This window comes from Vanellus vanellus (genome assembly GCF_965231255.1).
Source record: "Vanellus vanellus genome assembly, chromosome: 20".
Classification (NCBI taxonomy): Eukaryota; Metazoa; Chordata; class Aves; order Charadriiformes; family Charadriidae; genus Vanellus; species Vanellus vanellus.
In genome coordinates this window covers 6647499-6666610 of record NC_138925.1, presented here as the reverse complement: position 1 = coordinate 6666610, position 19112 = coordinate 6647499, and the positions used below count along the sequence as shown (strand labels likewise).

At 59.3% G+C, this 19112-nt stretch overlaps 1 protein-coding gene across 1 annotated transcript in view; it reads right to left on the bottom strand.

Moving 5' to 3' along the window:
* The window catches only part of AGRN (agrin), a gene marked incomplete at both ends in the record, with an annotated part of 134723 nt that overhangs the window by 69793 nt on the left and 45818 nt on the right, over positions 1–19112 (bottom strand). Inside the window, one exon of the mRNA XM_082493355.1 lies at positions 10319–10339. Within this exon, the coding sequence (XP_082349481.1) occupies positions 10319–10339 (21 nt within the window). The remainder of the gene's footprint in view (positions 1–10318; positions 10340–19112) is intronic.

The window sequence follows — 19112 nt, the reverse complement described above, 5'->3', positions numbered from 1 at the left end:
CGCGGCGGAGACAAAGAGCAGGAGGCGGCGGGGTCGCGCTGCCCCGGCTCCCCCGGGGGATAGGGATGAGGATGAAGATGGGGATGGGGATGGAGGGAAGGGGGGGGGGGGGGGGGGGGGGAAGCCCATTCGCCCACTCGAGATGCTGAGAGGCGGAGAAAGTCCTCACGCCTTCCCCAGCATCGCTCCCGGAGGGGGACGGCGGGGGGGGGAGGGAGGCGAGACCCCCAGGGACAGCAGCAGAGCCAGGCAAAGAGCGGGAGCAGCCCCTAGTTACTATTTTCTAGGACATTTATTCTATAGGGAGGGAGGTACATCCGCACAGCCCAGCACGCCCTGGGCACCCCTACCACAAATGCCCGGGGAGCAGGACAAGGAACCCTCTGCGTGCTCTGGGTCCGGCGCACCAGCTGGACCCAGGGGGGAGGAGAGCACGGAGGGGAGAAAAGAGGTGGTGGGACACAGATGTACCATCAAGCTGTGCTGCTCCTGTCCTTCCCTACCCGGGTACTCCCACCCTCAGGAAGCCAGAAGCCTCTGGTCACCGCTTTCCTTGGGCAGGACACTGCCAGCAAGGGCAGGGAAGCTGCCAAGAGGAGAGTTGGGCTGAAAGCCAGCCAGGTCAGGGCCAAGAGCCAGATTTCTTGAGTAAAAGGTCCAGCAACAGGGCAAGAGCAAATAGCCCTGCTACAGCCCGAGCAGTCCCAAAGGCAGCGATACTCGGTGTCCACAAGACAAGCCCAGGCTCCCAGGACCTCCACTTTGTACTCGCCCTCCACAGCATCTCTCCAGGCTGAAGCCCCATCTCTGGGGAGACATGGCATCCCTGGCAAAAGACACAGCTCCCGGCAAAGCTGTTTCCCTGCCCACAGTACCACGCATCTAGAGCGCCGTGACCTGCCGCCTCGTTTCTAAGGCGCTGTGGTCCTGAGCAAACAAGCTGAGCTCTTCCTCACCATGGTAGAAGAAAGCAGTTCTGGAGACCAGGGAGAAAACCCTGCAAGGGGAAGGCCCTCCAGTTACAGAGCCACCTGAACACAAGCCTGGGCTGACTATGCACACAGTTCCAGAGGCTGATTTATCATCCAGGCCGTGGGACAGGAGGACTCCTGCAGCCTCCTCTGTCCCCCAGGCATTGCAGAGGGACTGTCTGTACCCCGCCGTGTTGTGAGCAAGGCGAGGAAGGAGTGCTCAAACACCCATCCCCGTGCTTGTAGGGCAAGATGAGTGCTACGGAGATGTGGCAGCGGGCAACCCCGCTGTGGTCAAACTGGGAAGCTCATTGCAGAGAAGCTGCTTTAAGTTCCTCCTGTCTCCCCCTGCTCGGCACTGACGGGGCAGCTGCCGCAGCCGAGAAGGGAAGCACAGCTTCCTCACGGCCACTGCTGGCAGCCACCATGAAGACCCAGGCCGTGGTGTTGCCCCACGGCTCGGCAGCAGTCCCCTCTCCCACCGGGCTGGCCGGGTGCCGTGGCTCCATGAGAGGCAGCTGGTCTGCCAGCAGCTCCGGCTGCAGGGACATCCCGGGGGGGTGTCCAGCTGGCTGGACAGCAGCATTCCCACCACCCACTCCTCCAAAAGGAGACAACAACTTGAGAATGGGAGAACAACCCTCGCTGGCAGCACGTAGCCCCCCTCCCAGCCACAGCCGGCTCTTCCCGTGCTGCCCCTCCCTCCCTCACCTTGGCAATCCACCTGGAGCCCGAGGGACACAAACAACCAAAGCTGAATCCACCCACTCTCCCCCTCCAGCGGGGAGATGCAGAGGAGGCTGGGTGGTCCTTTAGCGGGGCATCTCAGGCACCGCGAGTCAGCGGGATGCAGGGTCTCCTTGTGGGATTGGCACAAGCCGCCCTACGGGCGGGCGCACCGCAAAGCCCCACTGCTCCTCTCTGCTGGAGACGTGGGCTGGGGGCATCCCAGCACCGCAGGTATAACTTGCCAAGAGCAGTACAGGGAAGAAAAAAAAGGGAGAAGGGAGGAAAGAATTCCAAGTCACGTCCCAGACATTGCTCCTCTTTAAACCTGCATCGCTCCCTCCCCTCCCCGGGGACACGCAGAACATGATCCCAGCTTGCTGCGAGGCACGGGCTGCATCCTAACCACCCTGCCAGGAGGAGAGCCCACCCGAGCAGGGCGCCTGATAGCCTCACGTCCCAGCAGTAAGGCAGATCGGCACGCACCCCCGGGAGCCATTCTCCTCCCGACACACGCAGGGGCTGCGAAGAGCCCCCAAGAGCCCAAGTGCTACGAATGCTGAGCAGGAAACGCTCTGCCAAACCGTCTCTCGCAAGCAGCCCCCTGCTAGGAACCCATCTCCGGAACCCCCTCGCAAGCAAAGTCCTCTGCCAGGGAGAGGGCTGATGAACGAGGTGGAAAAGGGCTCCTCAGCACCAGAGGACACAGGGCTGCCTCCTGCGACACGACACGACACCCCCCCTTCACCAGGGATGAAGCACGAGGACTGGCTGAACAAGGCAAAACACCCTGGAAACTGGACAGAGACCCCTAACCTCACCGCACACAGAGCCCCCCACCCCTCCAACCCAGTATTTTTCCCCTCAAAGGGTAAGCTCGAGTCCCTGCCGCCGCTACCCCATTTCCAGTACCCTCCCTGGCTACTGTAGCCCCTTGGGAATTTCTGGAGCATCACACAAGAAGCCAAGACCTTCCCAAAAAGCGAGCAGAGTGCCCTGGCCCTCTCCTTCGCTTGGTCACCGCGTGGCCACCTTGGCCTGGTCCTGCACCCTTCTGCTCTGCCCAGTTCTGCATCCTTTTGCTCTGCCCAGTTCTGCATCCTTTTGCTCTGCCCAGTTCTGCATCCTTTTGCTCTGCCCTGGGACACACGTACCAAACTCCTGCCCAACTCCCTCACCAGGGCACTGCCCAGCAGCATCCCTCTCCCCTCCTGGCCTGCTCCACACACCCCTGGGCAAGGATTCAGAGCCACGCTCCCCTGGCAATCCCAGCACACGCGGGCTAAGGCCAAAGACTTGGCTTCCAATAAATAAAGTAAAAATTCCCCAAAGGGAAGCGAGGACATTTGCATCCTCCTGTCTGCATGTTTACACATGCAAATCAGCCACCGCACAGTCCTCCCTTTCTTTCCAGGTCCGCCAGGACTCTGTCCCCTCCAGCCATTTGGGGGCCACTTTTAGGGGCAGCACTGCCTCAGATCTGCACGGCCTTTGTGTCCTGGAGGAGGCAGCTTCAATCTCCAGCATGGGCAGATCAGCTCATCACCCTCTTGGGAAAGACAAAACACTTGCACCTTTGCCCCTGGCGAGTCTTTCAGATGAGGCTTTATAATCAGAAAAGCCGTTTCCACTGAGGAGACATCACACTTGCCTGGTCCATCCATGTGGGTCATCGTTTTTGTCCGTTATCCCCCCTTCCTCCCCAGAGCTGGCTGCATGTAGACACCCCTGTACCGCTATGGCATGTCACAAACGCCCGCATCCTTTTGAGCCGGCTACGGCACGCAGGGACAGCCCTGCTCCCTCTGCTGACCGTGCCCACCACGCACACTCAGCCCTTCTCTTTACGCTTCCGACACCAGCGCGCGAAGGACCAGGCAGGAAAATACAGCAAGACCCGACAAGGCGAAAGAGAACATAAAACAGCTGCTTTTGGCTCCGTTATCTCGGCTCAGAAGTGAGCAGCTCGGAAGAGCTGGCCAGCGAGCCCCCAGCAGCACTAAACGCCCACCACCAGCTCCTGGCCAGTCTGAAGTGGAAAGAGGTGGCTGTGCACAAGCCAAAGCACCCGAGACACGAGGACAGCTTATCCCCCATGGGTACCTCTACATCTGGCTCAGTCCACACTGGGACAGCCCAGCCTGGCCAGCCCAGGGCAGAAGGGTCTCATCCTTCGGCCACGTCAAGGTGCCAGAGCGGTCCATCCACCGCTCATCTTTCCCTGCTCTGAGCAACGCCACGCTGGCAGCATTTCTCCCTTTCCTCCTCCTTGGGACTGGAAGCAGCCGGGCTGATGCTGCAGGTGTTGGGAGGAGGACCAGCCCCAGCAGGGTGCAAGAAGCAGAAAGTCATCACGTCTGCCAGGAAAGACGAGGGAGGGACGGGAGACAGCACAGCACCCTCAGACACAGCTGCTATTCCTCTGCTACAGGCAAGAAAACATCATCTTTCAGCTCATCCGTACTCCCCCCTGCCCAGTTTTCTAAATGAAAGCGCTCAATGCATTAAGGCCTCCGCGTGGTCACCAGCCAGTTTAAAGCCCGGTGCCGCTAATGGGTCTGTTTCTGGGCTTTCGCAGCGAGGATGTCACAGCTGCTGCCGAAACGCAGCAGACGGGCAGAAGGGGCCGGGCTGGGTGCAGCTGGCTCTGCTCAGCGTGGCAGGACGGGCGTTTTATCCTCTTGCTTCCGAAGCACGGAACCGGCAGGAGACACGTAATCCACAGCAGCATCCCTGCGCGCTGCCCTGCAGCCCTGCGCTGACCTCGCATGGGGGACGTTCCCCGGCATCTCGTGGGACCCCGCGCCCTTGAGCCACCAGTTACTTGGGAAGAGGTAACACCAGCGGGAGACACCGCTTTAGTTCCCTTCACCTCCCCATTTCTGCCTACCAGATGCCAGATACCACCAAAAAAAAAAAAATCAGTGCTGCTTTGGGATCTGACTGGCAGCTGTCAATCTCTCCCTCCTCACCGAGCGCGAGACCTCGCAGAAGCCCCCAGCTCCTGCTGTTGCCAGGCTGATTCCCCACCTGGCTCCCTTCTCGCTAATCCTGTTTGGCAGGGAGCTAATTGGGATTTATCTGACAGCACCCAATGCCTAGAGAGCCATTTTGCGCTTCCTCCGGGGAGGGCGAAGAAGAAGAGGAGGAGGAGGAGGAGGAGGAGGAGGAGGAGGGAGGCTGCAGAAGGCGTTTGCACATTCTCCCTTCCCCATCCCCTCCTGCAGTTTTACAGGCTAATTACCAGCATTACAGAGAAGGAGCAGGAGGGGGAGAAAGTGGGGATTTTAATTATTTCATTTAACACTTGGCAGGACCCAGCTTGACTCCCGCTGAGCAGCGCTTGGAAATAAAGAGCTTTGAAAGCCCATCAATGGGAGACGGGGGAGCGGGCGCAGGAGACGGGGCTGGGGCTGGGGCGGCCAGCCTGGCGGCTAGGTTGGCGTGTGCGCTGGGAGTGGAAAGGGATGTTAATTCACACCATTCCCAATAAACAGCCGTGCCAGGCGGTGCTGGACGAGGGGTGCCTGACTGCCTCCTCTGAAAAGGGGGGGGGGGGTTTCCCCACTTAATGACTTAGTCCTGAAACAGCCCCCTCCTACTACGCGATGCCGGACCAGCCATCTTCCAGACATCCCTTAGGGATGCTCAAGCACGGAGCACTGGAGGGGCCACACATGTGCGCCCCGGGGAATATAGGTCACCCTCTCCCAGCCCTACAGGTCCTTCTCCGAGCTGGTGGTGTGCATTGCAACAGCAGGACAGCCCCTCTGTTCACACGCGTTCCCCGACACACACGACACAAAGTCCACACCTCTCCCGCCTAACTGCCCGTACGTGATGGCAAATGGGTTTTATGAGGTCTCTGCCTCCTCCTTTAAAAAAAAAAAATAAATAAAACAAGGTTTGCATACAGAACTTCGGTGTCCGGGTCTAAAAGGACAGGGCTGCTGCCCAAAAGGAGACACACAGCAAAGCCAAAGCAGCCCAGGGGAGGGAGACGATGCACCTCAGCACTGAGCCCCACAGCTCCCCACGGTTCTGGCCAGGGAGCCCAAACACTCCTTGCCCAGCCCTGTCATCCTCTGCCTTCATAAAGGCAAATCGCCGCCCCAGGGTGACTGCTCACACAAACCGCTGGCACCCACGCTCCTGGCCCCGACTCCGCGCTCCCTGCCTGCCTCATTGGGAGCCTGCGAGCCGGGCTGGCACCCACACCCCCCCAGGACGTTCCAGAGCACGGCACTGAGAAGGGATTTCATGCCTTCAGCGGCCACTGCCTCCCTCCTCCGTGGTGGTGCCCAGGAGAATCCCGTCGCCCGCTGTCAGGACAGCTGCCCGCTGCAGGACTCGCATTCAGGAGCGATGCCGAGAACCGCACGCGGGCTGGCGAGAAGTGAGCCAGGGTGATGCTGGGACAAAAGCCCCTCGAGCCCGTCCCCACGCTGCTCCGGGGGTGTCCGGGGCTGGGTGGACGCAGCACCGCAGTTCCCGACCCTGCGGCCGCGCAGACGGGAGGTGCGCCCCGAGCTCAGCCCGCAGCCCCCCGGCTCCTCGGCGGGCTCACACTGCCACCTGCCGCTCTCGCCAACCGCGCCGCGAGGAAGCCGCCCCGAGCCCACCGCAACGCCACGGAGGGGACGATGTTAGAGCAACACAAGGGCGACGAGGAAGGGAAGCCTCTCCCCTTTCTGGGGGACAAACAGCTCTTTCAAACACCTCAGGGGCTACAGTTTGCCCTGAACGCACATTGCCCTGTGGCTGCTGTCTCCCCGAGACTCCCTCCACCAGAGGAAGAGCCATTCCTGACTACTGGAGTGGCCGAGAGTGAATCGCCCAAGTCTTCAGCCTCTCTACGTGCTGACGGAGTTGGTTGAGCTGTAAGACATCACCTCTGCCAACCCTCTTCCAAACACACACCAGTTGCTTTGCGAGCTGATGTAAACTTGCTCGTCTGCACGGGGGTGTGAGGATCAGCCGGTGTGGCAGAGATCCTCGAGGATGTGATAACGCAGGGAGGGGGTGAAAACGGGGAAAAAACCAGTAGAAAACAAATGACGAAACAAACCTCCAGCGCATTTCTGGAGCAAACACCCAGCAGGCTAAAATTAGCGTGTATCCCTGGCACTCGGGATACCTTCCCAGCGAGAAAGCAGCTGTCACCGGAGTGCTTCCAGACAATGAATGACACCCTTCAGCAACAAGGGGGGTACACCTCATACCAGATCTGCCCAAAAAAGCGGCATTGGCTGGAGTTAGGGTACTGCCAGCAACCTCACACAGGCCTTGGAGTCCTAAAACCACATCAGTAGAGCCCAACTAGTGAGAAAACACATCACACCAGTGAGAACCAGGCAAGCAGAGAGTATGACAGAGGAAATCCAGCACTAAAACCACCTCATTTCCTCCCCATCCAGCTTGTGGGATCCCGCGCCCTTGAGCCACCAGTTACTCGGGAAGAGCTAATACCAGCGGGAGACACCACTTTAGTTCCCTTCACCTCCCCATTTCTGCCTACCAGGCGCCAGATCCCAGCCTGCGCCACCAAAAAAAAAAATAATCAGTGCTGCTTTGGGATCTGACTGACAGCTGTCAATCTCTCCCTCCTCACCGAGCGCGAGAAAGCAGAGATCCCTCCCTAAAAACACCTCAATTCCTGTCCCCCCCGTCCCCCCCCAGCCCAGCACTCAAGGAGCCGAGCAGTGGGGCGATGGAGGAACCCTACCCTGGGCAAAAAGGGATCCCGACAGCAGAAGCATCCTCTTGCCATGCCGGCCGTGCAGAGCGCTGCAGGCAGAGGGAGCGCTGGGAGCAACATTGAGGAAAGATCCCGCCAGCCTTCCAAACCGCAGCCGCCCTAAAGAGAGCAGAAGCTGAACGCCACGCCACGGGGCAGCTCTCTGCCACCTCCTCCCAGCCAGGGCTCCGCAGGGGAGCCGAACGCCGCGCGCTGCCCCCAGCCCTGGGCCAGGAGCCGAGTCACGCCAGCCAAGCGCTCCCACAATGTGCCTCTCCCAAGAGAGGCCGTCCGGCCACAAAAGAGCCCGCACCGGCTAGAAATTACGCCTGCGCCCTCGAGTGATGCAGCTCTGTGCCTGCCAGCACCGGCGCCTGCCACGGAGGCAGAGCACGGGGCTCCCATGGAGCGGCTGTGTCCGGCACCCATCACCAAAAGCGTCAGCCCCGGGCTCTGGTCCAAGCCGTCTGGTGCGGCGGAGCTTTGTTAACCGCTTTCCCGTAAAGCGGACAAACCACAGGAGCCGCGGAGCGGTGCGAGACAGGTCTCCCGGGAACGACCAGAGCCGGACTCGCCGGCACGGCGAGAGGCGGCAGCGGCATCGTCCTGTGCCGCGGCGCAGGGGAGGACACGCAGCCCCGTCGCCCGGCTCCGCAGCGGCGCTGCTCAGACAAACCCAGCGCAGGCTGCTTCCCTGGGGAGGGCAAAGCCCCCCCCCCGAGCTGCGCAATAAGGTGAAAAGAAGAAAGAGAGGAAGGAAAGGGACACCCTCTCCTCTGACCGACTGCGGTCCTGCTCGGAGAACGCTCGCAGGCGCTGCAGAGGGTCGTGGATGGGGACACAGCAAGGGGGAGTGGGCACCCCCAGGAACACAGAGCCTTTTTCTCCCGCCTGCTTGCTGTCTGGAGGAGCCAAAAAGCAGGCGGCATCCAGCTATCGTGCCGTCAACCATATGCGGCTGAAAGTAAAACGTTTGTGGGAGCCGGTGTTGGGAGCAGCCACCAGCACCCGGGAGGAGAGCTGAATGCTCTCCACTCGCTTTCCGCATCTCAGGGCCGAGAGGCACAGAAGCATCAGCCGGCAGGGGATGCTGTCGGCTTTGGATTGCTTCTCTCCTCGCTCCTCCTGCACCCAGAGAGGCCCAGGGGCCAGGGCAGGAGTAGGCGGCTTTCAATAAAACTTTTATGTCCCTCTGTTCCCTCTCCAGCGCCTTTGCAGCAAGGGCACACGTCCAAGCAAACCCCTACCCTACCCCCCCCTCGATCCATACACTACAGTCTATATATTATACATAATGAGGGGCACAAAACAGGGAGAAAATACAGCAGTGACAGCTTTAAACAGCTCACCGGCCACAGCTGCTGCGGTCCTGGTGGAACTCCCCTCTCCTGGGTTCAGTGGGGTTTGACACCGTGGGCCGCCGTGCCCAGACCAAGGCTAGCCGAGCTGCCGCAGCTCCATCCCACCCCACATCGCACCGAAAAGCCAGCTGCTTATCCAGCTACGTACCTGGGGGGGGGGGGGGCTGTCAGCAGCGAACCTAAAGGTCTCAAGGTGAACACGTTGTGGGCAGAGGAGCGGCCCCGAAGTCAAAGCTGGTGCGGAGAAGCGGTTGGGCACCTCCATACCCAGACGTGGCCGTACAAGCAAGGGGACAGCTGCTTTGGCCGTGGCAAACACAGACCTGGGACGTTTTGCCACGGCAGCGTGGCTGCCCGGGAGCGCTGGAGAAGAGGGGCAGCGCAGGGAAGCACTGCGTTTGCCCCATCCTCCATCCGCGCGAAGGTTCGTGCGTGGCAGGGGGGAGGGCGTGAGACGAGCTGCCGGCCCCAACCACATGCCAAACGCCTTCCTTACGTACGCTCCGTCTCCACAGCCACCGGAACAAAGGAGCTGGCCACCAGGCCGCCGGGATGCCGGGATTCCCAGCCCCAGGGATGGCAGGGAAGCGGGCACCCAGCCAGCCTGCAGCCGCGTACACCCTCGCCCCGCTGAGGGCTGCTGCCGTCGGCCGGGGCACGCACGCGGTTTGTTTTAATGCCTGGGATTCACTGCTTAAAACAACCGTCTGTGCAGAGGACGGCTGAGGAAGAGACGAGCCGCTGCTGACACAGGGCGGGCGAGAGGAAGGGACCGGAGGAGCGGGGCCAGGAACACCTTAGGGGCTTTGGCCCGTGCCCACGCTCTGCTTGCTTTTGCTAGAAAAATGCCCAGAATTGTCCGCGGCGTGTTTGCCCCACAGCTGCAGCTTCGCGGCTCAGCCAGGACAGGGGGGCACGTGTAGCCTCTGCCCTCGACCTGTTGGCAGCAACGCTCTGCCCTCCTCCATTAACGACATCGGGCACAGCACACGCCACAAACACCCCCCAGGCCAGGTCAAGAGGCAAACCCCTCCGTTTTACCTCCAGTATGAGCTGGGACAGTGAGTGCTCTCCCCCACCCTCCCCAGGCAGCGGGTGAAGAAGGTGAGAGGCTGAGGATGGAGTTGGACATGAGACAAGCACTAGGTGAGAGGTGTCCTTAGATCACAGTTTTGCGCCCGCAGCACTCCGGAGGGTTGGCGCCGCACCAGCCCTGGCGCGCTTTGTGCCGGGACAGGAGCAATCCAATGGAGCCCAGGCGACAACGTCAGGCCGGGCAACGTGGAGGCAGAGGGCAAAGCAGTTCTTCAAACTGTGATCTAAAAGCAATAGCTCCCTTCGAGGTGAGCGCGCACTCAGCAGCCAAGAGGCCGTGGGGATGGGTGTGCCTGGACCCCACCTCCAGAAGGTTTCTATTGCTCCCGCACATCCTGGGTGGATGGAAGAATGACACGGACTAGCCAGCGAGTCTGACGGTGGAATGGAAAACATGGTATTTTTTTGCATGACACACCACCACTTACCAGCAAGAAGCTTCCTATGTTCTTTAGAAAGCAGGGGAGGGGGAGGAGAAAAAGGAGAGAACAAAACAGTTAGAAACAAGAAAACAGACAGCTAACCCAAAGCTTTCCTGCCCTCCCCCAGACCCCCTCCTCCAGTGCTGCACTATCGACACCACCGGGGCAGCTTCCATCCATCTCTTCCAGCCTTTTCCAGGCAGCATCGGGCACTAGCTCCCAAATCACCCCAGAAGATCGTGGCTGGGCTGTCGGCCTTCTACGCTCTTTGATGTAAACACGTTTGCGTGGCACAACGGGCTCCCAACTCTGCAGCTATCCAGAAAACAGCAGGAGCCTGACGTTACTGATGGTATCGCGCACTGCTACAGCCCAAACCACGCACAGCAAAACAAGGCAGAAACAGAGAGCCTCAGAACCAGAACAGTAAACGTGTGCAAACGGCAACAGCAAAAACCCCATCGGGAACATCTCAGCACCGACCGCTGACTATCAGCCACACAACACCAGCCCGCCGGATTAGATACGGCAGCTGATTTGATCCACGGAGAAGCCTGCGCTCCTTCCTTACAAGGACGGCTGAAGGAGGTCCTGGAGAATGTAACAAGTGCAGCCAAAGACTCCGAAGCCAACACGCGTTAACTGTTAAACTTCGTGTGTTGCCCTGTCAATAGACGACTTTTCTGAAACCAAACTCACAATTTGGAAATATTCTGGACCTAAGCCCGGAGCTACCCGCAGCCTTAGCCCAACAGGGGCTACCAAGGATCAGATGTTTCCCATTCAGCTCAAAGGGGCACACCCTTTACCATCACAGCTCCTACCCAAACACTGGGCTGGAACTACTTTTGAAGTCTAGGAAACCAGAGCACAAGATGAAACAAGGTCCCCAACGCACATGACGAAAGAGAAGGTTAAGAGTTAAACAGCTGAGCATTTTAATAGTTGTTATTGAGCACAGCTTATTCATCTGCAAGTCATCTCCGGCGGTATAGAAGTCCCGTAACCATTACAGCATTCATTCTAGATGCCTATGGAAATAGGAGCTGCCGTCACAGCCAGGTCTGTGTCCCACCAGGACATGGGTATCTCCTAGTGTGACACGCAACTCTTAACCCTCCTTTTCTATTCCACCCAGCCCCCTCTGCCTCCTCACAGGACCACGGTAATAGCTACTAGAGAGTTAAGAGCAGGGTGGAGTTTGGAGTATGTGGTGCTTTGCTCTCCACAACTACCTGAAAGGAGGTTGCAGAGAGGTGGGACCCGACCTGTTCTGTCAAGTTACAGTGATAGAACACGAGGAAATGGCTTCACGTTGTGCCAGGGGATGTTTAGATTGGCTATTCGGAAGAATTTCTTTACCGAAAGGGTCATCAGGCACTGGAACGCGTTACCCAGGGCGGTGGTGGAGTCCCCATCCCTGGAGGGGTTTAAGGGTCGTGTAGATATAGCGCTCAGGGACACGGTTTAGCGGTGGGCTGTCAGTGTTGGGTTAACGATTGGACTGGATGATCTTACAGGTCTTTTCCAACCTAGCAGGTTCTGTGATTCTTCTTGTGTGCTTTTCTCAGGCTGGATGCTCAAAGGCTGCCGAAAGAGGACAGACGCGGAGCCCCAGGGGAGGCACAGCCAGCCGGGTGGGATGCAGGGGACAGAGGTGGGCGACTTCCCAGGGAAAGGGAGCGTGCTGGGCCACGTAGCAGAGGAAACGGAGGAGGATAAAGGCAAAAGGATGCAGCTGGAACGGAGAGCCTCACCCGCCGCCCCGGTACCCGGGCTGAGGGGCGCTGGAGCCTCCCCCCCCCCCCGTGCTCTGCGTGCCACGTTAGCAGCAGCTCCCACAATGGGCTGTGGGACACGGGTAATGTGACACTGTGAAGAGTCCTGACAGCTCCCTGAAACTATGAGGGGAAAAACAAAGTGAGCATTGAGGGCTGGAGACGGCCCCATGCCAAGGAAGTGACGTGCAGCCTTCTCCATTGGCAACCGGGAGCCCTCTCAGCTATAAGCTGTTGGGAGATGCGGGGAAGAAAGGAAGAGGGGAAAACAGCTTAAAAATATCCCAGAGCAGCAGTTATTTTGGGATTTTAATTTATAAAAAGAGGAAGAAAAACAGAAATGAAAGCCAAGACCCCACGGCCGGCGCTGGTGCAGATGAGATATCAGTGTCCGGCTGCAGGACCGCAGCGCTCCCTCCCTTCCTTTGCTCTGATGCCTCTAAATTAAAATTATGCGGATTGTGCTGTCTCCATCACATCCCTTTGTCACCCGGCAGAAGAGATGGCTCTTCTTGGGCGCCGGGACAGGACGGGCTGGGATTGCCGGAGGGAACAAGGCCCACTTCTTACTCCGCTACTCCTGGGGAGCAGTGGGAGAGCCCCTTCTTGCCGAGGCAGCACCTCTGAAGAGCTGTGCCTTCAGGGTGAGAGGAAGGCACAAGAGCAGCAGCAACGCCTTCGGGACAGCAGAACAGACTTGATTTTGCCGCTGTGCAGGGAGGCGTCAGCGGCTTTTCCTGGGGCACGCGGTACGGAAGCCCTGGGGACGAGGCGTGCTTGGTTGGGGTTCCTACAAAGCTGCCTGCCCACCGTGTCTCAGGGGCTTCAACTCCACCACCACCAAGGGAAAGGACGTGAACGCCAGCGCAGGAGAAAGGCAGTCACCGCCGGGGACAGAGTGTGGGCAGTCATTAGGCGTTACGTATTTTGGGGGACGTTCCCATTGAGCAGGGGAAGTCTCAGGTCCCCCCACCTCTGCTGTGCTCAGCCTGGTCACCTGGGGCACCGTGGAGGGGAGCCAGCGGCCGCCGCACGACGCTCGGTCACACGTCATGTACTGTGCACGCAGCACTTCTCCCCCCCCGCTGCTCCGCAGCGAGCAGCTCCCCTCGGCCGCTGGCACGAGCGGCACAACCCTGACCCCCCAGGGAACCCCCCCAACAGAGCACCACGTCACTCCACCGCGGTCCAGCCCACATCGCCTAACACGCACAGGACGAGTGACATGCCCGAGGCCACCGAGAGAGAATCTGTGGCAGAGGGGTATCACGCACACAGACCAGAGGGCGAGCTGGAAGCAGGGACCTCCTTTCCCATGCGCAAAAGCACGGCATTCCCAAAGCAGCACCTTTTCTTTCAGGTACCCCTGCGGCACCCTGAGGTGTGGAGACCCTGGAGTCCAGCTGAGGCTTTGCGCTGGATAAAGAAGTGTCACCGCCTGCCCGCTCCATAGCGACTGAACCTTTCATATGCAGATACCAAAACCCGATGTTTGCCGGGACTGTAACAGCAGCTGCTTTTCAGAGCCCGGGGAAAACCAAAAGGAGCCAGACGGCGACAAAGAGAAGATAAAGTTGCCTGGCCAAGACCCCCACGGAGCTGCCAACTTCAGTGCCGCAGCCCTCAGGATATGGGAATGGCGGCTTTGGAGCACCAGGACAAGGGGCACAAGTGCTGCTCCAAGCCCAAATCCCACCTTGGCCGCCTGGGCTGCAGAACAACGGGGAAGAGCTCATGGGATGAGGGTGGAGAAAAGGGTCAGTGTCCCCTGTGAGCGCCGGTAGCTCCAGTTTATGGGTGGGGAACAGAATCCCAGAAGGGTTCAGGGACTTGAGACGCATCCACTTGGCCACGGCAAGACTGAACACTTGACCCCGTAGAGCCAGAAGTCGCCTGTGACTCACGGAGGCCCCCCAGCCCAAGGCAGCCCGGACCGTTCTTCTGCTCAGCAACAGCCACCCACCCACGCAGCGCTGCTCCAGCGCCAAGGCCACCGGATAGAGCCCGGACAGCCCGGCACCTCCCCAGGACAACAGGCTGACCTACAGAGCGTCCAACCCCGCAACTCCTGCTCCTTCTTCCTAAAGCCGGGGGAGATGAAGCCAGGCCGGCAGGGTACACACATTCCCCCTCTCATTTTTAGAACAAAAGTGCAATTGAGATGAGGAACCCCAAACCCTGACCTGCCTTTCAACTCCAGCAAATTTCACCGTGCTTTGATTTTCCCTTGGTCGCGCCGTGGCTCAGTGCGGCAGCTGTTAACATCAAGAAGGGGGAAATAAGTTTATTTTGCTATATATTAAATAAAACAAAAAAGAAAGGAGAGCGGGAGGCTCTGTTCCAAGGTCAGGCACTTGACTGCAGAAAGTTTTCCTGGACAGAAACACACTCGGAGCAGGGAAATACACCCGAGCTTTGCAGAGAAGCAAGGCGGAGCGGGAAGCTGGTGTTGGTGCCGTGCCATGCCGTGCCCGGGGAGCGCAGCCACGGCTGGAACAAAGCAGACCTATCTCTCTGGAGCACCCAGTACATGCTTTTTGAGTTATTACTCCTGCCAGGAGCTGAGCTACATCATCGTGAAAAGCGGTACTTCTGAGAAAGCACATGCGACTTGGACAAGTCACCCAACACAGCTGTTGCGAGGCCAGAACCATCTCCTGCTTAACAGCTCAGTTCCTGAGACGCCCGACCAACGCATATCCCAGACCGTTTCCCAGAAAAAAAGAATTTCCCAGTCAGAACAGCACACCCAGGCAAGCTGTCCTCTGGGAAAACCCTGTTTGGAGATCCCAACCTGAAGAGGAGGACCTGGAGGTTGGCCTTGCAGAAGGAGACAGGCTGGAGAGTTGGGCAGAGAGGGACCTGATGAAATTCCACAAGCGCGAGTGGAGGGTCCTGCACCTGGGGAGGAATAACCCCCTGCACCAGTACGGGTTGGGGGCTGACCCCCTGGAGAGCAGTTCTGTGGAAAGGGACCTGGGGGACAGCAGGATGCCCATGAGCCAGCAATGTGCCCTGGTGGCCAAGAAGGCCGATGGCATCCTGGGGGGCATCAAGAGGAGTGTGGCCAGCAGGTGGAGGGAGGTCATCCTCCCCCTCTGCTCTGCCCCGGGGAGGCCACATCTGGAGCGCTGTGTCCAGTTCGGGGCTCCCCGGGTCAAGAAGGACAGGGAACTGCTGGAGAGGGTCCAGCAAAGGGCTACAAAGATGATGAGAGGACTGGAGCATCTTTCTGATGAGGAAAGGCTGAGGGAGTTGGGGCTTTCCAGTCTGGAGAATAAAAGACTGAGGGGGGAATCTCATCAATGCTTATAAATCCCCAAAGGGAGGGTGCCGGGGGATGGGAACAGGCTTTGTTCAGCGGTGCCCAGTGACAGGACAAGAGGGAACAGGCACAAACTTGACCATAGGATGTTCCATCTCAACCTGAGGAGGGACTTCTTGTCTTTGAGGGCGGCAGAGCACTGGCAGAGGCTGCCCAGAGAGGGGGGGGGGGGGAAGTCTCCCCCTCTGGAGCCATCCCAAACCCTCCTGGACGTGTCCTGTGCCACTGCTGGAGGTGCCCCTGCTCTGGGGGTGGGGGTGGCACTGGGGGGTCTCCAGAGGCCTCTTCCCACCCCCACCGCTCTGGGATGCTGTGATTCCGTGAAAGGCCCCCGCTAACCAAACGCAGGCTCAGCCCCGGGGCTCTACGCAGGGCAGGGGGGTTCCTCTGCAAGTCTTCCTTCAAAGCAGGCCCCCGCGTCGTGCCAGCGCAGGGCACGAGGGGCGGACATCGCCCACCCACAGCCCCGCTGCCCCCAGCCAGCGCTGCCAAGGGAGGAAGCCGGACCGCCCGCAGAGCCGGGCTCCGAGGAGCCAGGAGGGATCCCCGATGGATCCCAGCAACCCGACAGCACCGTGTTTTCTTTGCCCTCGCACTAACATCCCCGATGGTGCGGGTTGGACCCTCTCATTCCCAAGGAAACAAGCCAAGGGTTCCCACGCCACCTTCCCGCTGCTCGGTGCACAAAAGCAACACAGACTTCCTGAAATCCCTCTCTCCGTGACCCTCCCTACTGTTTCTCTGCATCCTGCTCCAAGGCCACGCTCCGCGCTGAGATAACAAGGCGCTTGGCTGCCAAAACCAGCAGCCAGAGGGGCCCAGGATCCGCGCAAATCTGCATTCAAACAAAGACCCGATCCGAACGCTCGGAAAGCGGAGCTGAAGCCCTGCGGCTCCGGGTTACCTAATCCACGTTTGGGCCGGCGTGGGATCTCTGGAAGAGCTCCGGGGACTGGGAATCCCGCTGGAAGCCAGGGGCACGCGGGCGCCCACCTCCCCGGCCAGCGGTGGGGCCGGTCACCAGCTCAGCCCCGCGGGAATCCGCTGCACCTTCTGCACCCGCCGACCCGGACGAGGGGCTGGAGAACGTCGGAATAACCAGTTTCCATCAATTTAATATTCAACCCCCACACAAAGAAATTAAACCCAAGCAATCGCACGCTAAAAAAAAAAAACCCAAACAACTAAATTTCTCCATTTTCTTTGCAGTTGGCACTTAATCCAGAATTTTTCTTAAGTCTGGGGCACCCAGCCGTCCCTGCATTTGTAAATTACACACTAATTAAACACATTACACTCTCTCTCAAAAACATATCAATCAATTGGCGTGCGATCAGCATCCAATAACTGCCACGGCTGAAATTCAGCTTCCCCGGAGAGGTGCGATTTTCCGTGTTAATTGTTTAGGTTTGGCAAGCGAGCCGGGAGCTAACGAGCGGCCCAACTGCCACCTTGGGAGGAGGCTGCCGCCGAAGGGAGAAGAGGCGGCAGGGATTTTCCCACCTTCCCCCATTCCCAAGCTCGGAAGAACAATCCCCAAAACACTGCCAGAATCGAAACCAGATGTGTAGGAAGTGTCTCATTAGCAGTAATTGCTTCGCAAGGATTTGAGGTTTCCCCTCTGTGCCACCACCAAACGCACTTTTAAGAAGCTGCCGTGGGTCAGGTACCGGGACGGAACTGGTCGGAGGGGGAAGGAAAAAACCCACAGGGCAGAGTCTGTACTTACACTAACATTTTTATTGAAGCCAGGGAAAGTTTATTCCGACGGGGCTGGCCGTAGGCATCAGCCTGCCGAGCGGCGGAGGATCACCGCTCCGGCAGATTAAGCTGAAAAAACTCAGCGTCTCAAACCCTTCTTTCTCCACCGCGGCTCATCACGGCCAAATGATTCGTGAAATAGCCTCATGATTAGCTCCCTTGCACCCTCCCTGCTTTCATAAGGTGGGGGGGGGGGGGGGGAAGAGGCACGAGATGCTCCAGGAACTCGTCTCCTTCCCCACAAACTCAAGGCTGATTAGAGGACCTGGCAGGGACTCCAGGTTTCCCAACCCACCCCGCTTGTAATTTTACCTTTGGAGTGATTTTCCTTGGACTACAGGGCTGAGCCCAGAGCAAATCAAAGCCAAAAAAAAAAAAAAAAAAAGACACAAATAGGAACAACAGGTCAGTCAGGTCCTTGCACAGAGCTACAGTTTCTGTTCCCTGGAATAAGGAGCCCCAAAACAAAGCAGGACAGCCTCAGGGACTGGATGAGGCCCCCCCTCTGCTCAGCCCTCCCCCCCTGTGGCATCGAGAGCTGTTATTTAGTCCGTGCGGCGCAGGTTTCCCCCCATTTTACACAAAGAGCAAAGGGATGATTTAGTAAAATGAATGGGAATCTCCCATTTATAGCACACCATCTTCATAATTCTGCCTTCCTGCACCCCCACGCGGCACCAGCTCCGATCGCGCCGCAGAGAGAAGGGGACAGCGGTGAAGCAGCCACCAGCACGTCGCACTGCTGTCCTCCGCCGCCGGTCCCCTCCTTCGTCCCCTCCCGGGGGGCCGACCTGGCCCCAGCCCCCCAACCCCTTCTGCTGGGACCCGTGGTTTGTTATCCCGAGACAGAAAACCCCGGGAAGCAGCACCTCCAGCTCTACGCCCCCACCAGAACCACCCCTGAAGCATCCCTCCGCGAGGGGTACAGCGCTGAAGGGGAGAGGGTGGCACCAGCGGCTTTGTCACCTCTCTAGAGATGGGCGAGTCTATGCCCCAAGCGATTTCCCGGTCCCACGCGCCAGTCCCTACAAGGCAGATCGCGTGAGGGACCCCAGATCCAGCCGGGGTGTGCTCCCGGGAGGAGACCGCTCTTCCCCCCATTTCCTTCTCCAGCCCGTGCGAGACAAAGGACGCGGTCTTTGCTAGACATAAACGAACTGTAACAGCCACCCCCGGGGACAGGGACGGGGCCATTCGAGTGTCAAAGGAGGAGTCGGCACCCGCATTATTTTTGGTGAGACGAGAATAATTGAGAGCCTGCGAATCTCCCGTATTCCTCGGGCTCCTTTCTCCAGTCCCTTTAGCATGCCGTATCCCCTCTTCCCCTCTCCAACGCCAGCAGAGCTCGGATCGCGGTCTCCAGGGCTGAGACAATAGCTGCTTATGTTCTAAACCAGCGCCGCTTTCTGGGAAGAGAGCCAGGCCTGGCAGCTCCCAGCAGCAGGGAATAAAAGCCGTGTTTGTGCTACGGAGCCCCTCTGCACCAGTGGGGCACCCTCAAAGGGAGGCAAGGCATCAGCCGGCCGGGGACCCGAAACAGAAACGCAGACAGATGCCCCCGGGCTTAGCGAGAGGAGAGCGAGAAAGACCGCGGGACCAAGAAAGAAGCGAGTGCCTTGTTCGGGGAAGCGAGCTGCGCCTCCGGCAGCAAGCAAGGCCCGGGGGCATGGCATCCCCCCTCCAAGAGCCGCGGGAGCCAAGACCGCCGCGCGGCAGGCTGCCGAAACCGCTGGGAACTGAGGATGCTCTCAACACCGGGGGCCACGCGACGCAGCAGGAAGGGTCACGGCAGAGCAGCGGCGCAGTCCCCGCACCAAGAGCGACCTCTGCGTCTCAGCGGGGTCCACCTTAGCGTGAACAACGGGCACCGCCGCCGCAGCCGAGCTCCCTGCGCCCCAGGGCGAGGAGCGGGCTCAGGAGGCGGGCGGGCAGCCCT